At 49.1% G+C, this 24,657-nt stretch overlaps 1 protein-coding gene across 1 annotated transcript in view; it reads left to right on the top strand.

Annotated features, from left to right (window-relative positions):
* The first annotated feature begins 712 nt into the window (after window positions 1-712).
* LOC144597699 (isthmin-2-like) overlaps window positions 713-24,657 on the top strand; it is a 37,204-nt gene continuing 13,259 nt past the window's right edge. Inside the window, exons 1-2 of the mRNA XM_078407230.1 lie at window positions 713-1,357; window positions 19,158-19,409. Of these exons, the coding sequence (XP_078263356.1) occupies window positions 1,211-1,357; window positions 19,158-19,409 (399 nt within the window). The 5' untranslated portion in view covers window positions 713-1,210. The remainder of the gene's footprint in view (window positions 1,358-19,157; window positions 19,410-24,657) is intronic.

Below are 24,657 nucleotides of genomic sequence, written 5' to 3'. Positions count from 1 at the left end.
ACGTTCTTTTACTCTGGGTACATGAAACCGTGAATTCTGACACTTACCTGTCTTTAGATAGACACAAAAAGCTGGAGTAACTAGGCAGGTCAGGCAGCATCTCTGGAGAGAAGGAATGGGCGACGTTTCGGGTCGAGACCCTTCTTTAGACTGAGAGCCAGGGGAGAGGTAAATGAGAGACGCAGACGGCGTTGTAGAGAGATATGGAACAAATGAAGAAGGGTCTGGACCCGAAACGTCACCCATTCCTTCTCTCCAGAGATGCTGCCTGACCCGCTGAGTTACTCCAGCATTTTGTGTCTATCTTCACTGAGCAACTGAATGTCTTTCCCTCCCTCCCCCTCCGCCCTCGCTTCTTCCCTCCCCCCCCCCTCCCCTGCCTGTCCTCTCTCCCCACCCACCCCACGCTTGTCCACGCTACCTGAGCCGGGTTTAACTTGCAATCCCAGCCCACCGCCTCCTTTGTCGCCCCTTGCCCTTTGTCCCCACTTTTCTCGCTCTTCATTGCGCGTCGCAGATGTCCACAGATGTCCATGTTGCGTGTGTGACTTCCTTTGCCATCGTTTCCCGTCCAGCCCTGACCCCCGGGGGATAATCGCCTCCTCTCTCTCCTTAACTCCCTCCCTCCCTCCCTCCCTCCCCCCGCCCACACGCCACTAAAGCCTTTTGACGTCTCGCTGATCGGGGACTTCTATTTATCAGCGAGTCGCGAGGCGAAGGGGGATTGTCAGAGCAACACACAGAGGGAGAGAGAGAGAAGGAGAGACTGACTGAGCAGGGAAGGAGAGGAGCGGCGGCGAGGAGGGAGCTCGCTGTGTGTGTGTGTGTGTGTGTCTCAGATAGCAAACTGCACGTTGCTTCCCGTCCAGCAGCCAATTCTCTGCCTCTCTGAGCAGACGCAGTCTACTGGGAGATATGGGTTGTGACTGAGAGAGAGAGAGAGGGAGAGAGGGAGAGGGAGAGAGAGAGAGGGAGAGAGAGAGAGGGAGAGGGAGAGAGAGAGAGAGAGAGAGAGAGAGTATTGGGACGGAGGAGTGAAAGGGTTCACCCTTGTGTCGAGAAGGACTCCCGAAGAACCAACTCAGTGCAAAGCATCGGCCGCTCCACAAGGCGCTGTGAACATCCAGCCGCGGCCGGCCGTGGGGACAGAGTTGGCGGCTCCCAACGCACATAATCAGGGGCAGACGGACTCGCAGGGCAAGGCAGGGCGATGCGGCTGGTCAGAGACTCAGTCCGCTTGCCTTTCCTCTTGTCCCTCGCCGCTCTGTTGGCGTCGCTGAGAGCGGTCCCGACCGGCAAACACGGCGGCAGCGGACAGCGGGACGAAGAGGGAACGACCCGGGACACCGGACCACAGGTTTGTGTCATTGACGCCCGGAGTATGTGCCCTTTAAATGAAATAATCAGAGACGTTGGCACAGGTAGAGGGGTCTGGGCCGGGCCGGGCCGAGCCGAGCGTGTTTACTTGGACTAAACTCATACAATGTGGGTAGAACTAACTCAGGTAGCATCTGGGCAGGGAATGCACAATCTGTAGAAGGTAGACACAAAATGCTGGAGTAACTCAGCGGGTCAGGCAGCATCTGGGCAGGGAATGCACAATCTGTAGAAGGTAGACACAAAATGCTGGAGTAACTCAGCGGGTCAGGCAGCATCTCTGGAGGGAAGGAATGGGCGACGTTTCGGGTCGAGACCCTTCTTCAGACTGAGAGTCAGGGGAGAGGGAAACTAGAGGTAAGAAAATGTACAAACAGTTCCTACAGATTCGGTCTGTAGAAGGGATCTTATCCCGAAACATTGCTTGTGTAGGTAGGAAGGAACTGGTTTAAACCGATGATAGACACAAAATATTGGAGTAACTCAGCGGGTCAGGCAGCATCTCCGGAGAAAAGGAATAGCTGACGTTACGGGTTCAAATCAGACGAAACGTCGCTTGTCCATTTCCCTCCACAGATGCTGCCTGGCTCGTTGAGTTCTTCCAGCACTTTTTTTCTTGTTGAGATCCAGATTCCAGCGTCTGCAGGTCCTTGAGTCTCGGCGTGTTATCATCGGGCTGTGGGTCAGTTAACCCGAGTCAAACTCAGCCCTTGAGTCATGCAGATGGTAGTTGTATTGTAACCGGGTGTCTTGAAATTGGCCGGGACCTTACAACCCAACGTCTTGTATCTATAAGAAAATAACTGCAGATGCTGGTACAAATCGAAGGTATTTATTCACAAAATGCTGGAGTAACTCAGCAGGTCAGGCAGCATCTCGGGAGAGAAGGAATGGGTGACGTTTCGGGTCGAGACCCTTCTTCAGACTGTACTTACTTATACTTATACTGAATTATACTCACCCTTCTTGTATCTTGTGATCAAGACTTCCTAAGATTCCACCAGGGACTGTACTGGAAGTATCCTATACCAAGCCAATGTACATCTTTGGAGGGTCAGAGAAAACCCACGCAGGTCAGGGGGAGAACGTACAAACTCCGTACAGACAGTTCCCGTAGTCGGGATCGAACCCGGGTCTCCGGCGCTGCATTCGCTGTAAGGCAGCAACTCTACCGCTGCGCCACCGTGACCGCCTAACTCCAGAGGATGAGGGGGTGATTTTATGGAGGTGTACAAAATCGCGAGATGGTTTGATAGATAAAGAGAATATACGTAGAAACTAGTTGCAGGGGTAGGCCATTCGGCCCTTCGAGCCAGCACCGCCATTCAATGTGATCATATGGCTGATCATCCACAATCAGTACCCCGTTCCTGCCTTAATTAGGTAATAGCTGGATGTTTTTTTGCCCAGAGTAGGGAAATCAAGAACCAGAGGACATAGGTTTAAGGCGAGGGGTGGGGGTGGGGGGGAAGGAGATTTTACAGGAACCTGAAGATTAACATTTTTTTGCACAAAGGGTGGTGGGTTTCACTTGCCCACACCGACCAACATGTCCCATCTACACTAGTCCCATCTGCCTACGTTTGGCCCATATCCCTCCAAACCTGTCCCATCCATGTACCTGTCTAAATGTTTCTTAAATGTTGCGATAGTCCACAGCCTCAGCTACCTCCTCTGGCAGCTCGTTCCATACACCCACCACCCTTTTGGGGGAAAAGTTACCCCTCAGATTGCTATTAAACCTTCCCCCCTGTCCGTCACCTTGAACGGATGGGTGTTTACTGGGATCTCTGGCGTTTCATAGACTTCTTGATGATGATGTTTTTGATCCGGTCATCTGGTTCTCGAATCCCCTACCGTGGGCAAACGACACATATATTACCCTTGGGCTCTGTCTATTCGTCTGGTGATTTTGTGCACGTCTCAGCCTCTGTCTCCAGTGTGGAGTTAAAGGCTTGTTTACGGGCGCCCTTAGCTGAGAACTCTGGAGGATAGTTTTGGACTTTGGAGGTACACTAGACAGGACTGGTACACCCCCACCGGGAAACGGAACGGTCGCGACCCTGGGTCGTTATCGGGAATCCAGATAGACCCGACCCTCTAAGGCAGAAGCAAGGAATCGCAGGCGCTAATTTGCCTTGGAGTCATGCAGATGGTAGTTGTATTGTAACCGGGTGTCTTGAAATTGGCCGGGACCTTACAAACCCCCTTCTTGTATCTTGTGGTCAAGACTTCCGAACAGTCCACCAGGGACTATACTGGAAGTATCCTATACCAAGCCAATGTACTTCTTTGGAGGGTCAGAAAAAACACATGCAGATCACGGGGAGAACGTACAAACTCCGTACAGACAGCAGCGCTGAAGAAGGGTCCCGACCCTTCACCCATCACCTGTCCATGTTCTCCGGAGATGCTGCCTGGCTCGCTGAGTCGCTCCAGCACTTTGTGTCTTTCCTAGACCTGTGATAAGTCTCGGATTGGTGTTTACTGGCATCTCTGGCGTTTCATAGACTTCTTGATGATGATGTTTTTGATCTTGTCTCCGATGCTGCTTGAACAAGGAGGGTCCCGACCGGAGTGGTCACCTGTCTATCTTCTCCAGAGATGCTGCCTGACCCGCTGAGTTACCCCAGCACGTTGTGTCTTCCTCTAATGACGCTTCATGGATCTCTGACGGTGCTCAATGGGATTCCTGATGGTGTTTGATGGGGCCTCTGATGGCGTTTAACTGAATTCTTGTTGATGTTTAACAGGGTCTCTGGTGGTGCATAGAAACATAGAAAATAGGTGCAGGAGGAGGCCATTTGGCCCTTCGAGCCAGTACCGCCATTCATTGTGATCATGGCTGATCATCCACAATGAGTAACCCGTGCCTGCCTTCTCCCCATATCGCTTAATTCCACTAGCCCCTAGAAATCTATCTCACTCTCTTTTAAATTAATCCAGTGAATTGGCCTCCACTGCCTTCTGTAGCAGAGAATTCCACAAATTAACAACAACATTTCTTCCCACCTCAGTTTCAAATGGCCTACCCTTTATTCTTACACAACCCCTGGTTCTGGTACGTAGAGGCGTCTGATGATATGTAATGGGGTCTCTGGTGGTGTTTAGTGGGGTCTCTGATGGTGTTTAGTGGGGTCTCTGATGATATGTAAAGGGATCTGTGATAATATATAATGGGGTATCTGATGATATGTAATGGAGTCTCTGGTGGTGTTTAGTGGGGTCTCTGATGATATGTAATGGGGTCGTTGATGATATATAATGGGGTCTCTGATGGTATGTAATGGGGTCTGATGGTGTTTAGTGGAGTTTCGATGGCATTTCATGGAATCGCTGATGGTGTTTAATGGGATCTCGGTATATAATGGGGTCTCTGATGGCGTTTAATGGACCCTCTGATGTTTAATTGGGTCCCCATTAGCATTTAACTGAATTCTTGTTGGTGTTTAATGGCATTCTGATCTTATATAATGGGATCTCTGATGGCGTTTAATGGGTCTCTGGTGTGTGATGGTGTTTAATGGCCTCTTTGGTGGAGTTTAATGGGGTCTCTGGTGGAGTTTAATGGGGTCTCTGGTGGAGTTTAATGGGGTCTCGGCGTTTAATGGGATTGTTGTTGGCGTTGAATGTGGTCTCTGATGGTATGTAATGGGATCTCTGGTGTGTAATCGGATCCCTGGTGGGGTTTAATGGTCCCTGATGATGTTTCATTGAGTTTCTGGTGGTTTTTAATGGGATCTCGTGGTGTGTATCGGATCTCTAATGGTGTTTCAGGCAGCATCTCGGGAGAGAAGGAATGGGTGACGTTTCGGGTCGAGACCATACTTCACACCTCAGTCTGAAGAAAGGACTCGACCCGAAACGTCACCCATTCCTTCTCTCCCGAGATGCTGCCTGACCTGCTGAGTTACTACAGCATTTTGTGTCTACCTTCAATTTAAACCAGCATCTGCAGTTTTTTTCCGAAACTCTAATGGTGTTTGGTGGAAACTCTGATGGCGTTTAATGGAGTCCCTGGTGGTGTTTAATAGTCTGCTGGTGTTTTAATGGTGGTGTTCAATCTCGCCATTGTCCCACCTCCCCTCGCTCCCTTCCCACCGCGCTGCTTTTGAGAAGATAGATCCAAAAAGCTGGAGTAACCCAGCGGGACTCTTTCGTCAGAGGGTAGTTAATCTGTGGAACTCATTGCCACAGAGGGAGGGCTATGGAGGCCAAGCCAGCAGATATTTTTAAGGCAGAGATAGACAAATTCCTGATTAGAACGGGTGTCAAGGGTTATGGGGAGAAGGCAAGAAAATGGTATTAGGAGGCAGAGATAGATCAGCCATGATTGAATGGCGGAGTGGACTCGATGGGCCGAATGGCCTAATTCTACTCCTATAACTTGCGGGACAGGTAGCATCTCTGGAGCGAAGGTATGGGTGATGTTTCTCGTCGAGACCCTTCTTCCGACTCGATGCTTTTGAGAGCAGGTTCATTTTGAGACCCATTCCTTCTCTCCAGAGATGCTGCCTGTCCCGCTGAGTTACTCCATCCGGCATTTTGTGTCTATCTCAGTGTGAGTGCAGCGATGCGCGGTCCAGGGTCACGGTTGTGTGGCTCTGAGATGCCGCCAGCTCTCGCCAGGGTATTGATTACACTGAGCTTGGGGAGTCGACGTGAGTTTGCAAGTGTTTTTCCTGGCTGTCTGATTTATGGCGACAGGGGGCAAGGGAGGTGCCGAGGTTACAATATTACCGCCAGGTCCTAGCGCCTTATGCTAGAAAATACAATGATGTGGAACTTATAGAGTCACAGTGCCAGGGGAACATACATAGAGTGATACAGTGTGGAAACAGGCCCTTCGGCCCAACTTGCCCACACCGGCCAACAATGTCCCAGCTACACTAGTCCCACTTGCCTGTGCTTGGCCCATATCCATCCAAACCCGTCCTATCCATGTACCTGTCTAACTGTTTCTTAAACATTGGGATAGTCCCAGCCTCAACCATCTCCTCTGGCAGCTTGTTCCATATACCCACCACCCTCTGTGTGAAAAAGTTACCCCTCAGATTCCTATTAAATCTTTTCCCCTTCACCTTGAACCTATGTCCTCTGGTCCTCGATTCCCCTACTCTGGGCAAGATACAGTTCAAAGTTAAACCTTAATGTGGAGGGACGTCTTGCATTGATGTAGCGCCATTTCGGACTTCACGATGCCCCTAAGCGCTTCACTCCCACAGAATGATCACTATCGCTGGCGTAACAGCCAACTTGTGCTCTGCAAGATAGACAAACAATGCTGGAGTAACTCAATGGGGTCAGGCAGCATCTCTAGAGAAAAGGAATCGGTGACGTTTCGGGTTGAGATCCTTCATCAGATTCTGACCATTCGCACAAAGCAATTTCCCTTCCGTTGACTCCATTTATACCTCACGCTGCCTCGGCAAGGCCAGCAGCATAATCAAGGACGAGTCGCACCCTGGCCACTCCCTCTTCTCCCCTCTCCCATCGGGCAAAAGGTATAGAAGTGTGAAAATGCACACCTCCAGATTCAGGGACAGTTTCTTCCCGGCTGTTTCTACCCAGCTCCGGCAACTGCACCATTCTACCACAACCAGAGAGCCGTACTGAACTACTATCTACCTCATTGGTGACCCTCAGACTATCTTTGATTGGACTTTACTGTCTTTACCTTGCACTAAACGTTATTCCCTTATCATGTATCAATACACCGTTAATGGCTCGATTGTAATCATGTATTGTCTTTCCGCTGACTGGTTAGCGCGCAACAAAGGTTTTTCACTGTACCTCGGTACAGGTGACAATAAACCAGAGATGCTGCCTGACCCACTGATTTACTCCAGCTTTTTGTGTCTATCTTCGGTGTAAAGCCGCATCTGCAGTTCCTTCCTACACATTTATGCACGGCAAGATTCCTGACAAACAGCAAGGACGTAGGTGACCAAAACAATCGCTCTTTCAGCTCTCAGTTCAGAGATACAGTGTGGAAACAGGTCCTTTGGGACACCGGAGTCTCCAGCGACCAGCCCTGTACACTAATTATATCCTGCACACCAGGGGCAATTTTACTGAGGTCAAATAACCTAGCAACCTGCATGACTTTGGGATATGGGATGAAAGTGGACCACAACAACCTGACTGTGGGAGAGGACAGTAGGAGATGGGAAAGACATTGTGGCCTTCCATCACAGTGAGGAGAGAGAGGACTGGAGGAGGAGACTCACTGTGATGGATGTTTCTTTTTTTTGTGTGTTTTTGGGGTTGTGTAATTTTAATGCCTATTTAATGCTTTTATTGTTGGACTGTGGGTTACTGAATTTCGTCCAATATTGGATGACAAATAAAGCTATCTTGAATCTTGAATCTTGAAACCCACGGGGCCACAGTGAGAACGTGCAATAGCCAATAGGTGCAGGGGCAGGCCATTTGGCCCTTTGAGCCAGCACCGCCATTCACTGTGATTATGACTGATCACCCACAATCAGTACCCCGTTCCTGCCTTCTCCCCATATCCCTTGACTCCGCTATCTTTAAGAGCTCTATCTAACTCTCTCTTGAAAGCATCCAGAGAATTGGCCTCCACTACCTTCCGAGGCAGAGAATTCCACCGATTCACAACTCTTTGGCTGAAAAACATTTTCCTCATCTCCGTTCTAAATGGCCTACCCCTTATTCTTAAACTGTGGCCCCTGGTTCTGGACTCCCCCAACATCAGGAACATGTTTTCTGCCTCTTAGCGTGTCCAATCCCTTAATAATCTTATATGTTTCTATAAGATCCCCTCTTATCCTTCTAAATTCCAGAAGGATGAAAGGGGATCTTATTGTAAACTCCACACAAGGTCAAGATTGAAGAATTGAACCAGGGTCTCTGGCACTGTGAGGCCGCAGATCTATCGCTGCACCACTGTACTACCCAGTAAGTATTGGTTAGGACAAGAAATAATGACATTCTCCGTCAGACAGAGCCATGGGGTTTCTGTAGTTTCCTCTGTGAGAATTTGCTTCTGTCTTCTTAACAAAAGTAACCTACATTCATTGGGTAGCAATGGGGACACAAGGATCTGCAGATGCTGGAGCCCTGGGCAAAACACAAAGTGCTGGAGTAACTGAGCGGGTCAGGCAGCATCTCTGGAGAACATGGATAAGTGACGTTTTGGACCGAGGCTCTTCTTCGGACTAATAGTAGGGGGAGAAGAAGAAGAAGAAGAAGGCTGGGAAAGGGGGAAAAGTAGGACAAAGCATGGCAGGACATTGGTGGACAGGCGAGGGGTGGGTTTGATCAGCAGAAGGTTGGAACAAAGGTGTGGGAATGGACTGCAGATGCTGTTTTACACTGAAGGTAGACACAAAAATGCTGGAGTAACTCAGTCTGCAGAAGGGTTCCGACCCGGAATGTCACCTATTCCTGTTCTCCTGAGATGCTACCTGACCCGCTGAGTTACTCCTGCACTTTGTGTCTCTCTTCGGTCGGAAGAAAGGCCAGAGATAGAAACATAAAAATATAGAAAAATAGGTGATGGAACTAGGCCTTTCAGCCCTTCGAGCGATGATCATGGCTGATCATCTAAAATCAGTACCCCGTTCCTGCTTTCTCCCCATATCCCTTGATTCCCTTAGCCCTAAGAGCTTGAAAACATCCAGTGAATTGGCCTCCACTGCCTTCTATGGCAGAGAATTCCACAGATTCACAACTCTCCGGGTGAAAACGTTTTTCCTCATCTCAGTCCTAAATGGCCTACCCCTTATTCTTAAACTGTGACCCCTGGTTCTGGATTCCCGGAACATCAGGAACATTGAGATAAGAGCAGAAAGTATGAACTATGAAAGTATGAATCTTTTTGCTCAAGATTCCATCGCCTGCATTCTCGTTTGGCCTCCCTCCTCCTCAATAATGCCTGCAGATAACATGTGTAGGAAGGAACTGCAGCTGCTGGTGTACACCGAAGATAGACGCAAAATGCTGGTGTAACTCTGCGGGTCAGGCAGCATCTCCGGGGAGAAGCCCATCCCTTCTCTCCAAAGATGCTGCCGGTCCCGATGAGTTTAGTTTAGGACAGAGAAACAGCGCGGAAACAGGCCCTTCGGCCTAACCGAGTCTGTGACGACCAGCGATCCCCACACGCTAACACTGCCCGACACACACTAGGGACAATTTTCACAAACACCAAGCCAATTAACCTACAAAACTGTACGTCTTTGGAGTTACTCCAACATTTTGTGTCCCTCCCTCAGATGAAGTGAAATCAACGGATTATGGGGAGAAGGCAGGAATCGAGGGATATGGGGAGAAGGCTGGCACGGGTTACTGATTGTGGATGATCAGCCATGATCACAATGAATGGCGGTGCTGGCTCGAAGGGCCAAATGGCCTCCTCCCGCACCTATTTTATGTTTCCAAGTGCCTCGGAAACATGGCTGACGAGCAGTGGGTGCCCTCTGCTGCCCCCCTGTGGCTCGGAGCCAGCTGCAAGATTGCGCCCTCCCTTCCCGGAAATCACCAGGTCTTCTTCATTGGATGTGATCAGTGCATTCCTGATAGTTTGTCACTCACTGCACTGAGTCAGTGCAAAAGAATGTTCATTCTTGCTCATCTCCGCTGGATACCGCAAAAGGATACAGAAAGAAAAATACAAATCTACGTGTGGGACAATGAGTGAGAACAACAACACGTGCCTTGTGGTTTTGGAAGGCTCTCCGCTATATGAGTGGAATTTGCTGAATTATTCTTGGCAGTGGCGTGGTTCTAAGATCTCTTAAACATAACTCTTTTGCTCTTTTGTTGTCCTTCCAAAGGTATTTCACTGAAGTGCATCAACATTTCCCTCTTTAATCAGATTTCTGGCAGTCATTGAGATACAGCACAGAAGCAGGCCCATCGGCCCATCTCGTTCATAAGTGATAGACAATAGACAATAGACGATAGGAGCAGAATTAGGCCATTCGGCCCATCGAGTCTACTCAGCCATGGCTGATCTATCTCTCCCTCCTAACCCCATTCTCCTGCCTTCTCCCCATAACCCCAGACATCCGTACCAATCAAGAATCTATCTTTCTCTGCTCTAAAAGTACCCATTAATGGCCTCCACAGCCTTTTGTGGCAATGAATTCCACAGATTCGGCACCCTCTGACTAAAGAAATGTCCCCACTTCTCCTTCCCAAAGGAACGTCCTTTAATTCTGAGGCTATTACCTCTGAATTAAGACTCTCCCACTAGTGGAAACATCCTCTCCACATCCACTCTAACCAGCTCTTTCACTATTTGGTAGGTTTCAATAAGGTCCCCCCTCATCCTTCTAAACTCCAGCAAGTAGTGCTGTAAAAAACGCTCATCACATGTTAATCCACTCAATCCTGGGACCATTCTTGTAAACCTCCTCTGGACCCTCTCCAGGGCCAGCATTCTATGCTGACCAGGATGCCCCATCCAAGCTAAGCTCATTGGCCTGCATTTGACCTTTGCTCTCCATGCCCCCAACCGAATATCTTTTAAGACAGAAGATGGACACAAAATGCTGGCGTAACTCAGCGGATCAGGCAGCGTCTCTGGAAAGAAGGAATCTGTGACGTTTCAGGTCGAGACCCTTATAGTGATACAGCGTGGAAACAGGCCCTTCGGCCCAACTCGCCCACTCCTGCCAACATGTCCCAGCTGCACTAGTCCCACCTGCCTGCGTCCCTCTAAACCTGTCCTATCCATGTACCTGTTTCATAAACATTGGGATAGTCCCTGCATCAACTACCTCCATACACCCACCACCCTTTGTGTGAAAAAGTTACCCCCTCAGATTCCTATTAAATCTTTTCCCCTTCACCTTCGGCCTATGTCCTCTGGTCCTGGAGAGGACCCTTCTTCAGACCTCTTTTAAGACAGATAGGATATGGCACATGAGAGACCTTCTTCTTCTTGCCTTTTGAGGCAGCAGAAGTTACGTAACGCCCTCCAGACGCTGTGGACAAAAGTGGCGATCCCGTGGGTGTCCCTCTCGGTGTAGGCGGCCAGGGTATAACCAGGGATCTTCAGATGGGAGCTGCCACTTTTGTGAGTCTCTTGGATCACAGGATTGCAGTGACTTTGTGGGTCTGTAGCAGATGTCCAGCGATGGTGGCCTTTGCCTTGGTGAGGCCTTCCGCATTCAGCTGCAGCAGGGCGATGCCATCCGGTTCGACGTCCGTAGGCGCCCGCCCTAAGAAGAGCGCATGCTCCGGGTTGGCGCCAAGCTGCAGCGACTGAGGTTGCATTCGGGCTGCGAGCTGTTGTTGTTTGTTCGTTGTTATTCCTGCTTCTGCTTCTGCTGTCTCTGATTGTTGTCGTTCGCCTGACCGAGGTCAGTTGACTGGGCTCACCATAGAGGAGGTCGGCAACGTGAGCCCCGCATAATAGGCCTTTACATAGGCACATGGATATGAAGGACATTGATCACGTGAAAGACAGAGATTAATGTAACCTGACGTTATGTTCGGCTGGGCCATTGTGGGTTGAAGGACCTATTCCTGTGCTGTGCTGCTCTTTATTCTATGTAAATGTCGCAATTGTACCTGTCTCAGTTACTTCGTCCATCTTCCCCATCCACAGCCTGACCCTTCCCTCAAGCGGGCTATGAGGTTGAGGCCATTCTGCCCTTCAAACTTTTCTTGCCGTTCACATGGCGCTGGCAGATGTATCTCTGAACCTTGTCCGTCCCCCCCACAGTACCACCCTTCTTCTACAGACGTCTATCGATCAGACTTTCTCAGTTGACGCTCTTGGGGAGACTTGGCCAGGGTTGGATATTTGGGCATTCAGGAAATGAATAGGTGTGTCAGAAGGAACTGCAGATGCTGGTTTACAGCGTAGATAGACATCAAAATGCTGGAGTAACTCAGCAGGACAGGCAGCGTCTCTGGGGAGAATGACTAGTAGTGTGCCTCGGGGTACAATAGACAATAGACAATAGGTGCAGGAGGAGGCCATTCGGCCCTTTGAGCCAGCACCACCATTCAATGTGATCATGGCTGATCATTCTCAATCAGTACCCCGTTCCTGCCTTCTCCCCATACCCCCTGACTCCGCTATCCTTAAGAGCTCCATCTAGCTCTCTCTTGAATGCATTCAGAGAATTGGCCTCCACTGCCTTCTGAGGCAGTTAATTCCACAGGTTTACAACGGTTTTTCCTCATCTCCGTTCTAAATGGCCTACCCCTTATTCTTAAACTGTGGCCCCTGGTTCTGGACTCCCCCAACATTGGGAACATGTTTCCTGCCTCTAACGTGTCCGACCCCTTAATAATCTTATATGTTTCGATAAGATCCCCTCTCATCCTTCTAAATTCCAGTGTATACAAGCCTATGCTGGTACTGGGCCCGTTACTGTTTGTCGTTCATATCAATGATTTGGATGAGAACATGCATGTCATGATTAGCAAGTTTGTTGATGATACCAAAGTGGGTGGTTTTGCAGATAGTGAAGATGGTTGTGAAAAATGGCAGCAGGACCTTGATCGATTGGCCAGGTGGGCGGAGGAATGGTTGATGGAATTTAATACAGAGGAATGTGGTGTTGCATTTTGGGACCACTTACATGGGCAGGACCTACACAGTGAATGGTGGGGCTCTGGGGAGTGTGGTAGAGCAGAAGGATCTAGGAGTGCAGATGCATGGTTCCTTGAAGGTGGAGTTGCAGGTAGATCATTTGCTCATCAGCCAGAATATTGAGTGTAGAATAGGGAGTTCATGTTGCAGTTGTAAAAGACGTTGGTGAGGCCGCATTTAAAGTATCATGTTCAGTTCTGGGCACCGTGTTATAGGAAAGATGTTGTCAAGCTGGAAAGGGTACAGAGAAGCTTTACGAGGATGTTGCCAGGACTAGAGGGTGTGAGCTATGGGGAGAGATTGAGTAGGCTGGGACTCTATTCCCTGGAGCGCAGGAGGACGAGGGGTGATCTTATTGAGGTGTATAAAATCATGAGAGGAATAGATCGGGTAGATGCACAGAGTCTCTTGCCCAGAGTAGGTTAATCAAGAACCAGAGGACACAGGTTTAAGGTGAAGGGGAAAAGATTTTATAGGAATCTGAGGGATAACCTTTTCACACAAAGGGTGGTGGGTGTATGGAACGAGCTGCCAGAAGAGGTAGTTGAGGCAGGGAATATCCCAACATTTAAGGAACAGTTAGATGAGTACATGAATAGGACAGGTTTGGAGGGATATGGACCAAATGCGGGCAGGTGGGACTAGTGTAGCTGGGTTATGTTGGCCGGGATGGGCAAGTTGGGCCGAAGGCACACTGTATCACTCTATGGCTCTAAGGAATGGGTGACGTTTCGGCTCGAGAGTCTTCTTCAGATTGAGAGTCAGGGGAGAGAGAGACGTAATGAATGAATAGGGCTGCTTGATGAACTTTTGTAACTGTGGGCGCCAGAAACGTGGTGGCTCTTTGTGCACTGCCCAGGTGAGGTCTGCTCTGTGATTTTGCCAGGTCGTACGCAAAACAAAGCACTTCCCTGAATCCCAGTACACGTGACAGTAAAGCAGCATTGAATCATTCAATCACATTTAGGAAATGGAGGGATGGGGGGTGGGTGTGGGAACGTAGGACTGAGGTCAAAGATTAGCCCTGAATTTATGTTCATGTCCATTAGTTACAGGAGCAGAAATAGGCCATTCGGCCCATCAAGTCTACTCTGCCATCCAATCATGGCCGGTCTATCCTTCCCTCTCAACCCAATTCTCCAGCTTTTCGTGTTGATCTTCGGTCCAAAGCAGCATCTGCAGTTCCTTCCTAGAACGTTCTCCAATCCCCTCTGTGTGGTGAAATGCATCCTGACTTCACCCTGTATGGCCTCACTGCATTGTTAATGTTTATTCTACACTCACCCACCAAATCCTTTAATCATCGTAAACACCTCAATTAGATCATCCCTTGATCTTCTCTGCTCAATCTGTTCTCCTCATTTAAGTATTTGAAGCTTCATGTCCATTTGCAAAGTGCCTCAGGACATTTCTGTAAACTAAACACATGGATCTCTTTAGACTTTACTTTAGACTTTGGAGATACAGTGCAGAAACAGGCCCTTCGGCCCGCCGAGTACGTGCCGACCAGCAATCGCCTCGTCCACTAGCAACACACCAGGGACAATTTACAATTTTCACCAAAGCCAATTAACCTACAAACCTGTACATCTTTGGAATGTGGGAGGAAACCAGAGCACCCGGAGAAAACCCACTTAGGTCACAGGGAGAACGTACAAACTCCGTACAGACAGCGCCCGTAGTCAGGATAGAACCTTGTTCTCCGTAGCTGTAAGGCAGCAACTCTACCGCTGCACCCACTGTGATGCCTTCTTGATTCCCTTAGTATCTAAAATGTACCAGTCTCTTAACAATCAAGAAACATTTAGACAGGTATGTGGATAGGCCAGGTACGAGGGATATGGGTCAAACGCAGGCAGGTGGGACTCGTGTAGATGGGACAAGTTGGCCGGTGTGGGCAAGTTGGGCTGCAGGACCTGTTTCCACGACTGTATCCCTCTATGACTCCACATGCTGAGTAAGTGAACCCCCATCCACTAATGTTTAGAGTTTTCCAGCGATCCATTGTCCTTTGGGTGAAGAGGTTTCTTCTCAGCTCTGTCCTGCATGTGTGACCACTTATTCTGAGACAGTGACTCCTAGTTCTAGATACCCCAGCCAGAGTAAACATCAGTTTTAGTTGTAGAGGTACAGTGTGGAAACAGGCCCTTCGACCCGTCTAATCCATGGCGGCCCTCAACCACCTGTTCTCCCTCATTCTTTAGTTTAGAGATACAGTTTAGAGATACAGAGCGGAAACAGGCCCTTCGGCCCACCAGGTCCGCGCCGACCAGCGACCCCCGCACATTAACACTATCCTACACCCACTAGGGACAATTTTTAGATTTACCAAGCCAATTAACCTACAAATCTGCACGTCTTTGGAGTGTAGGAGGAAACCGAAGATCTCGGAGAAAACCCACCCAGGTCACGGGGAGAGCGTACAAACTCTGTACAGACGGCACCCGTGGTCAGGATCGAACCTGGGTCTCCGGCGCTGCATTTGCTGTAAGGCAACAACTCTACCGCTGCGCCACCGTGACCGTTATGTTATCCCACTTTCTCATCCACTCCCTACACACTTGGGGCAATTTACAGAGGCCAATTATCCTCAATGGTTCTTTATTTGTCACAGGTACAGTGAAATTCATATTTGTGTACAGTTCAGACCTAGTAGCACTTAGATACCTCTTAGGTAAGCATGTCAGATACAGTTGCAAGTGTCTCGCAGTGGTGTACAGAGTCCCAGATGTGGCCCCGTTTTCAAGTCCCAGTTGTCATAGGTGTTTTCTTCTACAAACCCACACATCTTTAGGATGTGGGAGGAAACAGGAACACCCGAAGAAAACACACGCAGTCACAGGGACAACGTGCAAACTCCACACAGACAATACCCGAGGACAGAATCGAACCGGGGTCTCTGGCGCAGTGGGGCAGCGGCTCTACCAGGTGCACCACTATCACTCCCAATCGACCCTGACAATGAGATCATCCAGTTAAATCACTGGACCACTGATCTGGAGACTTGAATTTAATGCTTACCACGACAGCTGGGAAAGTTTAAAATTCTAGTCATTGGACATATGCGGATTGTGAAGCTATAATCTGTAACAATGTAAATTGTTATGCTGTAATCAATACTGGGTGCAATCTGCGATGACATAGAAACATAGAAAATAGGTGCAGGAGTAGGCCATTCGGCCCTTCAAGCCAGCACCGCCATTCAATATGATCATGGCTGATCATCCAAAATCAGTGCCCCGTTCCTGCTTTTCCCCCATATCCCTTGATTGTGTTAGCCCTAAGAGCGATATCGAACTCTCTCTTATCTGTAATGACAGCACAAGATTGACTCTAATGCAGTTCATTAACGACCATCAAGAAAATAATTACAACGGTCTACCCAGAACATAGAGCACAGAACAGTACAGGAACAGGCCCTTTGGCTCACATGTTTGTGCAAACGTGATCCCAAGTAAAATTAATCTCCTCTTGCTCCATATCCCTCCGTTCCCTGCATATCCCTGTGCCTATCCAAAAGCCTCTTAAAATCCCTCTATCTTGGCAGTGCGTACCAGGCACTCACCACCCTTAAGGGCGGCACGGTGGCGCGGCGGTAGAGTTGCTGCCTTACAGCGAATGCAGCGCCGGAGACTCAGGTTCGATCCTGACTACGGGTGCCGTCTGTACGGAGTTTGTACGTTCTCCCCGTGACCTGCGTGGGTTTTCTCCGAGATCTTCGGTTTCCTCCCACACTCCAAAGACGTGCAGGTATGTAGGTTAATTGACTGGGTAAATGTAAAAAAAAAAAAAATTGTCCCTAGTGGGTGTAGGATAGTGTTAATGTGCGGGGATCACTGGGCAGCGCGGACTCAGTGGGCCGAAGGGCCTGTTTCCGCGCTGTATCTCTAAATCTAAAAAAAACCCTCTGTGTTAAAAACCCTGCCCTGTACATCTCAGAGCGGCACGGAAGTGCAGCGGTGGAATTGCTGCCATGACCCGGGTCTGACCTGCTGAATTACTCCAGCATTTTTCTGTCTGTCAACCAGCATCTGCAGTTCCTTCCTCCACATATTTCTTCATATGTTCAAGTGACGCCTTTCAAATTGAACATGTTCTACGGTGAAGTCATGATTCTCTCATGAAAACTATCATAAAACAGCCAGAACTTCCACCATTGTTTAATAAGTAGAGCATTTTCCATTCGCAGCGGTAGAGTTGCTGCCTTACTGCGCCAGAGACCCAGGTCCGATCCTGATCACGGGTGCTGTCTGTACGGAGTTTGCATGTTCTCCCAGTGACCGCGTAGGTTTCCTCCGGGTGCTCCGGTTTCCTCCCACATTCCAAGAACGTACAGGTTTGTAGGTTAATTGGCTTCTGGAAATTGTCCCGAGTGTGTAGGATAGAGCTAGTCTATCCGGGGATCGATGTTCTTGGTGGGCCGAAGGGCCTGTTTCTGCACTGTATCCCCAAACTAAAATTTAATTTCCTCCACTCGCCTCATACCCTCTACTGTTGGACATTTCCACCGTGGGAAGAAGGTTCTGACTGTCTATCCTATCTATGCCTCCGATCGTTTTATATACTCATCCTAACATCTACCCTAGCATGCTCTCTAATGATCTTATCTATGTTACAATGACTTAATGGACCAAGTGGTCTGCTGCCTTATAATAGTGCGATAGTGAAATAGTGAATCACACGGCCTCGTACGGCTGCTAATAATTGTTTCTCCAGTGCCGCCTGTGAATTATCTTTCAAGGCGGAGATTGACTTGATTCCTTATTAGTACAGGTGGCAGGGGTTATGGGGAGAAGACAGGAGAATGGGGTTGAGAGGGAAAGATAGATCAGCCATGATAGGCAATAGACAATAGACAATAGGTGCAGGAGGAGGCCATTCAGCCCTTCGAGCCAGCACCGCCATTCAATGCGATCATGGCTGATCACTCTCAATCAGTACCCCGTTTCTGCCTTCTCCCCATACCCCCTCACTCCGCTATCCTTAAGAGCTCTATCCAGCTCTCTCTTGAAAGCATCCAACGAACTGGCCTCCACTGCCTTCTGAGGCAGAGAATTCCACACCTTCACCACTCTCTGACTGAAAAAGTTCTTCCTCATCTCCGTTCTAAATGGCCTACCCCTTATTCTTAAACTGTGGCCCCTTGTTCTGGACTCCCCAAACATTGGGAACATGTTTCCTGCCTCTAATGTGTCCAATCCCCTAATTATCTTATATGTTTCAATAAGATCCCCCCTCATCCTTCTAAATTCCAGTGTATACAAGCCCAATCGCTCCAGCCTTTCAACATACGACAGTCCCGCCATTCCAGGAATTAACCTAGTGAACCTACGCTGCACGCCCTCCATAGCAAGAATATCCTTCCTCAAATTTGGAGACCAAAACTGCACACAGTACTCCAGGTGCGGTCTCACCAGGGCCCGGTACAACTGTAGAAGGACCTCTTTGCTCCTATGGCGGAGTAGGTTTCATAGGCTCATAAGTTCTATGAGCAGAATTAGGCCATTCGGCCCATCAAGTCTACTCCAATTCAATCATGGCTGATCTATCTCTCCCTCCTAACCCCATTCTCCTGCCTTCTCCCCATAACCTCTGACACCTGTACTAATCAAGAATCTATCTATCTCTGCCTTAAAAAATTCCATTGGCGGCCTCCACAGTCTTCTGTGGCAATGAATTCCACAGATTCACCAGTCTCTGATTAAAGAAATTCCTCCTCATCTCCTTCCTAAAGGAACAACTTTTAATTCTGAGGCTATGACCCTCGAGTCCTAGACTCTCCCGCTAGTGGAAACATCCTCTCCACATCCACTCTATCCGGGCCTTTCACTATTCGGAAAGTTTCAATGAGGTCCCCCCTCATTCTTCTAAACTCCATCGAGTACAGTCCCAGTGCTGTCAAACACTCACCATAGGTTAACCCAAACATTTCTGAGTCTGAAGAAGGGTCTCAACCTGAAACGTCACCAATTCCTTTTCTCCATAGATGCTGTCTGTCCCGCTGAGTTCCTCCAGCTTTCTGTGTCATTCCTGGGAACATTCTTGCAAACCTGAGATCTGCTCCAGAGATGCTGGCTGACCCGCTGAGATGCCCCCTGACACCCGTACTAATCAAGAAACTTGATAGGCCGAATGGATTAATTCTGCTCCTGCAACTTCTGGACACGAATCCCGCCTCATTGTCTTTGCGTTTCATTGCCAGGTGAAAGGCCATTCTGTTTCACGGCTACCGCAGGGAGCGGAGGTGGAGGTGGAGGATAATAAGCTGGGAAGCTGGAAGGCCGATGGCCATCCCCGCCACAGGCATCGGTGGTCGCCCCAGGGACCCGCCGACCTCCCGGCACAACCAAAGTTCGGCTCTGGCCTGGAGGAAGTCAATCCCTTTGTCCTGGACCTGAAGAACTTCCCCGACCTCACCAACGCCGACCTCAACGCACAGAATCCCAACATTCAGGTGAGCGGGGGGTTACCTTTACACATACATACAGCGCGCAAACAGGCCCTTCGGCCCATCGGGTCCACACCCTTGGTTTGGGTGTCAAGAGTATGGGTGGGTGTGGGTGTCATCGGTTCTTGGTATGGGTGTCAAGAGTTATGGGGAGAAGGCCAGAGAATGGGGTAAGGAGGGAGAGATAGATCAGCCATGATTGATTGGCGAAGTAGACTTGATGGGCCGAATGGACTAATTCTGCTCCTATCACATACTGTGTGATCATATGGTCAGGGTGAAACAGTGGGTTATCCAGATGTGTAGGAAAGAACTGCAGATGCTGGTTTAAACCGAAGATAGACACAAAAAGCTGGAATAACTCAGCGGGTCGGACAGCATCTCTGGAGAAATGGAATAGGTGACATTTTGGGTCGGGTCTGAACCAGAAATGTCAACGATTCCTTTTCTCCAGGGGTTATCCAGATGACTTTATTTAACAAGAACAATCACCTACCGTCACCAACTTTAATTAACTCAGTCCACTGACACGTGTTGTTTTCGTTGCTCTCCACCCTGTGTTCAGTAGTAGGTGAGCGGGCAGTCTCCACTCTCTGCTTCAGACTTTAGACTTTACAGATACAGCACAGAAACAGGCCCTTCGGCCCACCGAGACTGCGCCGACCAGCGAACACCCCGTACACTAGCAGCACTATCCTACACACTGGGTACAATTTGCAATTTTTTTTACCAAAGCCAATTAACCTACAAAACCTGCACGTCTTTGGGGTGTGGGTGGAAACCGGAGCACCCGGAGAAAACCCAGGCAGTTACAGGGAAAATGCACAAAACTCCGTACGGACAGTACCAGTGGTCAGGATCGAACCTGGGTGTCTGGCGCTGTAAGGCAACAACTCTACCGCTGCGCCACTGTGCTGCCTCTACAGGTCAACACGGTGACCTTCACTCTTTATTCCCCTCCGTCACATGCTCCTGGTTCTGTTTTGCTTCTTGGTAATTTTAAGTAAATATTATGCCACCATTCCACCGTTTCTTGGATTAAATGTATTTTAAAACACATTCATATTCACGTTATTCCCCATATCATGTATCTATACTCTATGCACGGCTCGATTGTAATCATGTATTTACTTTCTTCTGACTGGTTAGCACACAACAAAAGCTTTTCACTGTACCTCGATACACATTACAGCAGCACGGTGGCGCAGCGGTAGAGTTGCTGCCTCACAGCATTAGAGACCCAGGTCTGATCTTAGCTACAGGTGCTGCCTGCACGGAGTTTGTACGTTCTCCCCGTGTCCTGCGTGGGTTTTCCCCAAGTGCTCCGGTTGCCTCCCACACTCCAAAGACGTACGGGTTTGTAGATTAATTGTCTTCGGTAAAGATTGTAAATGATCCCTAGTGAGTGGGGTAGTGCTAGTGTGTGGGGATCACTGGTCGGCGCGGACTCGATGGGCCGAAGGGTCTGTTTCCGCGCTGTGTCTCTGCACAATAAACGAAACCACGCTAAATTCCTTTGACTTGACCACACAGTTTAAATGGGGCGTTCCCGGGATCAATTCCTGTGGCTGATATCCGCTTTCAGTGCCAGTGCTGTATGGAGTGGCACCGACCTATGTAACCCCATCAAATCCCTGACACACAGTTCAAAGCTTCAAACAAGGGGTATCTCCTTACATACGGCTGAGGTAAAAACACAAAGACGTTGCACAGGAAGACACTGTAAACACTTGACTGACTCGGTGGCAAAGGGGAAGCAAGTCACAGGGACTGGCTTCACAGGCCAGTTCAAAACATTGGGTAAGAAGGAACTGCAGGTGCTGGGTTTAAACCCAAGATAGACACAAAATTAAATGAAATTATTTGACTTTCAATTAAACCGAAGGCACTTTGTAGGAATGAGGAAGGGAACTGGACACCATGAGAACACAGCATCTCTTGGCTCTACACTTCAGTCTGGCGTCCTAGTCACGCAAGGAGAGTATGGTTAAAATGCCGCACAGCATAGAAATCATTAAAAACATTCAAATAAATTCCTCGCTCTTTCCCTCTTCATTCCAAAAGCTAAGGATTCCCAGCAAGATCGGTTTTGTGGGAAACAGCACAATATGATACAAGTGCCAGTGCCTGGTATTTACCACGTTACAGCTTATTGTGCTTGGACTTATTGCGTGCAGTTCTGGTCGCCCTCATTACAGGAAGGATGTGGTAGCTTTGGAAAGGGTGCGGGGAAGGTTCACCATAATGCTGCCTGGATTAGTGGGTATTAATGTGCGTAGTGAGTAACTCAGCGGGACAGGCAACATCTCCGGAGAGAAGGAATGGGTGACGTTTCAGGTCGAGATCCTTCTTCAGACTCGCTGTCTCTCCACAGCTTGAGGCTAAATGTTTTAAGCCTTGGTTTTTAATGAGCCAACCCAAGGCATCGTCCGACTGATAACTGAATGGTGACTGATGAACCTTTTAGATCTAGACTGATAACCTTTGACTCATTCATCCGTGGCCTGATAACCTTACGATGGCCCCAACAGCATCTCATGCACTTCACTGACCAAGCTCTCTGTGATGCCCTGTCCAATGCAGGCTTTAATCAAGGAATCTACAAAGGCCAGGGCAATTGGTGAAGGGCATTGAGCTGCACCAAGTAATGGTGAAACCCAGAGTCTTGCAACTGGGATCGATTTGTCCAGAAACGTGTGATTAATATAGAACATAGAATAGCACAGAATGCTGGAGTAACGCAGCGGGACAGGCGGCATCTCTGGAGGGAAGGAAAGGGCGACGCTTCGGGTCAAGACCCTTCATCAGTCCCGCTGAGTTACTCCAGCATTTTGTGTTTATCTTTGGTGTAAACCAGCATCTGCAGTTCCTTGTGCAGGAAGGAATGAGTGGAAAGAGTGGAAAGGATTAGGGGATGTGCAAAGATTTAAGGGGGGAGGGGAGTCAGTCTAGCCCACAACAGAAGGGGGAGGAGTGGTACAGTTTGATAGCCACAGAGAAGAGGGATCTCCTGTGGCGTTCTGTGCTGCATCTTGGTGGGACCAGTCTGTTGCTGAAGGTGCTCCTCAGGTTGGCCAGTGTGTCATGGAGGGGGTGAGCTGTATCGTCCAGGATGCTCCGCAATTTGAGGAGCAACCTCCCCTGCAAGACCACACCCCCCCCCCCCCCCATGAATCCAACTCCACCCTAAGGATGGAACCACCAGCCTTCCTGATGAGCTTGTTAATCTTATTGCCATCCGTGGCCTTGACCCTGCTGCCCCAGCAGATGACAGCGAAGAAGATGGCACTGGCTACCGCTGATTGGTAGAACGTCTGCCGCATCTTACTGCAGACGTTGAAACATAGAAACATAGAAAATAGGTGCAGGAGTAGGCCCTTCGGCCCTTTGAGCCTGCACCGCCATTCAATATGATCATGGCTGATCATCCAACTCAGTATCCCGTACCTGCTTTCTCTCCATACCCCCTGATCCCTTTAGCCACAAGGGCCACATCTAACTCCCTCTTAAATATAGCCAATGAACTGGCCTCAACTACCTTCTGTGGCAGAGAATTCCACAGATTCACCACTCTCTGTGTGAAAAAAAACTTTCCCATCTCGGTCCTAAAAGACTTCCCCCTTATCCTTAAACTGTGACCCCTTGTTCTGAACTTCCCCAACATCGGGAACAATCTTCCTGCATCTAGCCTGTCCAACCCCTTAAGAATTTTGTAAGTTTCTATAAGATCCCCCCTCAATCTTTTAAATTCCAGCGAGTACAAGCCGAGTCTATCCAGTCTTTCTTCATATGAAAGTCCTGCCATCCCAGGAATCAATCTGGTGAACCTTCTTTGTACTCCCTCTATGGCAAGAATGTCTTTCCTCAGATTAGGAGACCGAAACTGTACGCAATACTCCAGGTGCGGTCTCACCAAGGCCCTGTACAACTGCAGCAGAACCTCCCTGCTCCTATAATCAAATCCCCTCGCTATGAATGCCAACATACCATTCGCTTTCTTCACTGCCTGCTGCAGGAGTGGGGCCTTCTCAAAAAATACAGCCGGCTCTGTCCCTTCTTGTACAACGCCTCAGCGTTTCTGGACCAGTCCGGTTTACTGTCCAGGTAAACTCCAAGGTATTTGTACTCCTTGGTAAACTGCACATCCACACCATTGATGGAGACAATGTTCCTCTCCTCCTGAAGTCCACCACTAACTCCTTAGTCTTGTTGTGTTGAGCTGCAGGTGATTCAGCCCACAGCACTCAACAAAGTCGTTGACTTTAGCTCTGTACTCAGCTTCCCTCCCCTCACTGGTACAGCCCACAATTGCAGAGTCATCAGAAACCTTCTGCAGGCGGCAGGAGACCGAGTTCTATCTAAAGTCCGAGGTGCAGGTGGTGAACAGGAAGGGAGAGAGGACCGTCCCCTGTGGGGCCCCTGTGTTGTTCACTGCCATGTCCGAGACACAGTTCTGCAGCTGCCACCACTGCCTCCACCACCAACCCTGGCAGCATGTTCGATCTCTGTGTTTAAAACAAAGACTCTGTCCCGCACATCGCCTTTAAACTTTGCCCCTCTCACCTTAAAGCGATGCTCTCTAGTCGTTCACATTTCACCCTGGGAAAGAAGGTTCTGATTGTCTTAACCACAGGAGAGGTTGGACAAACTTGGATTATTTCCCCTTGAATGTTGGAGGTTGAGGGGAGATCTGACAGCAGTATATAAAGGGAAGTAGAGTGGCACGGTGGCGCAGTGGTAGAGTTGCGGCCTCACAGTGCCAGAGGCCCGGCTTCCATCCTGACTACTGGTGTGTAGGAAAATAACTGCAGATGCTGGTACAAATCGAAGGTAGCACAAAATGCTGGAGTAACTCAGCAGGTCAGGTAGCATGTCTGGAGAGAAGGAACGGGTGACGTTTCGGGTCGAGACCCTTCTTCAGACTGAAGGCGTTTCGGGTCGAGACCCTTCTTCAGACTACTGGTGCTGTCTGTACGGAGTTTGTATGCTCTCCCCTGTGAATTTAGAAGACTGAGGGGGGATCTTATAGAAACATATAAAATTCTTAAGGGGTTGGAGAGGCTAGATGCGGGAAGATTGTTCCCGATGTTGGGGAAGTCCAGAACTAGGGGCCACAGCTTAAGGATAAGGGGGAAGTCTTTTAGGACCGAGATGAGAAAACATTTCTTCACACAGAGAGTGGTGAGTCTGTGGAATTCTCTGCCACAGAAGGTAGTTGAGGCCTGTTCATTGGCTATATTTAAGAGGGAGTTAG

The sequence above is a fragment of the Rhinoraja longicauda genome, chromosome 10, assembly GCF_053455715.1.
Source record: "Rhinoraja longicauda isolate Sanriku21f chromosome 10, sRhiLon1.1, whole genome shotgun sequence".
Lineage (NCBI taxonomy): Eukaryota > Metazoa > Chordata > Chondrichthyes > Rajiformes > Arhynchobatidae > Rhinoraja > Rhinoraja longicauda.
This window is presented reverse-complemented; position numbering and strand designations above follow the sequence as displayed.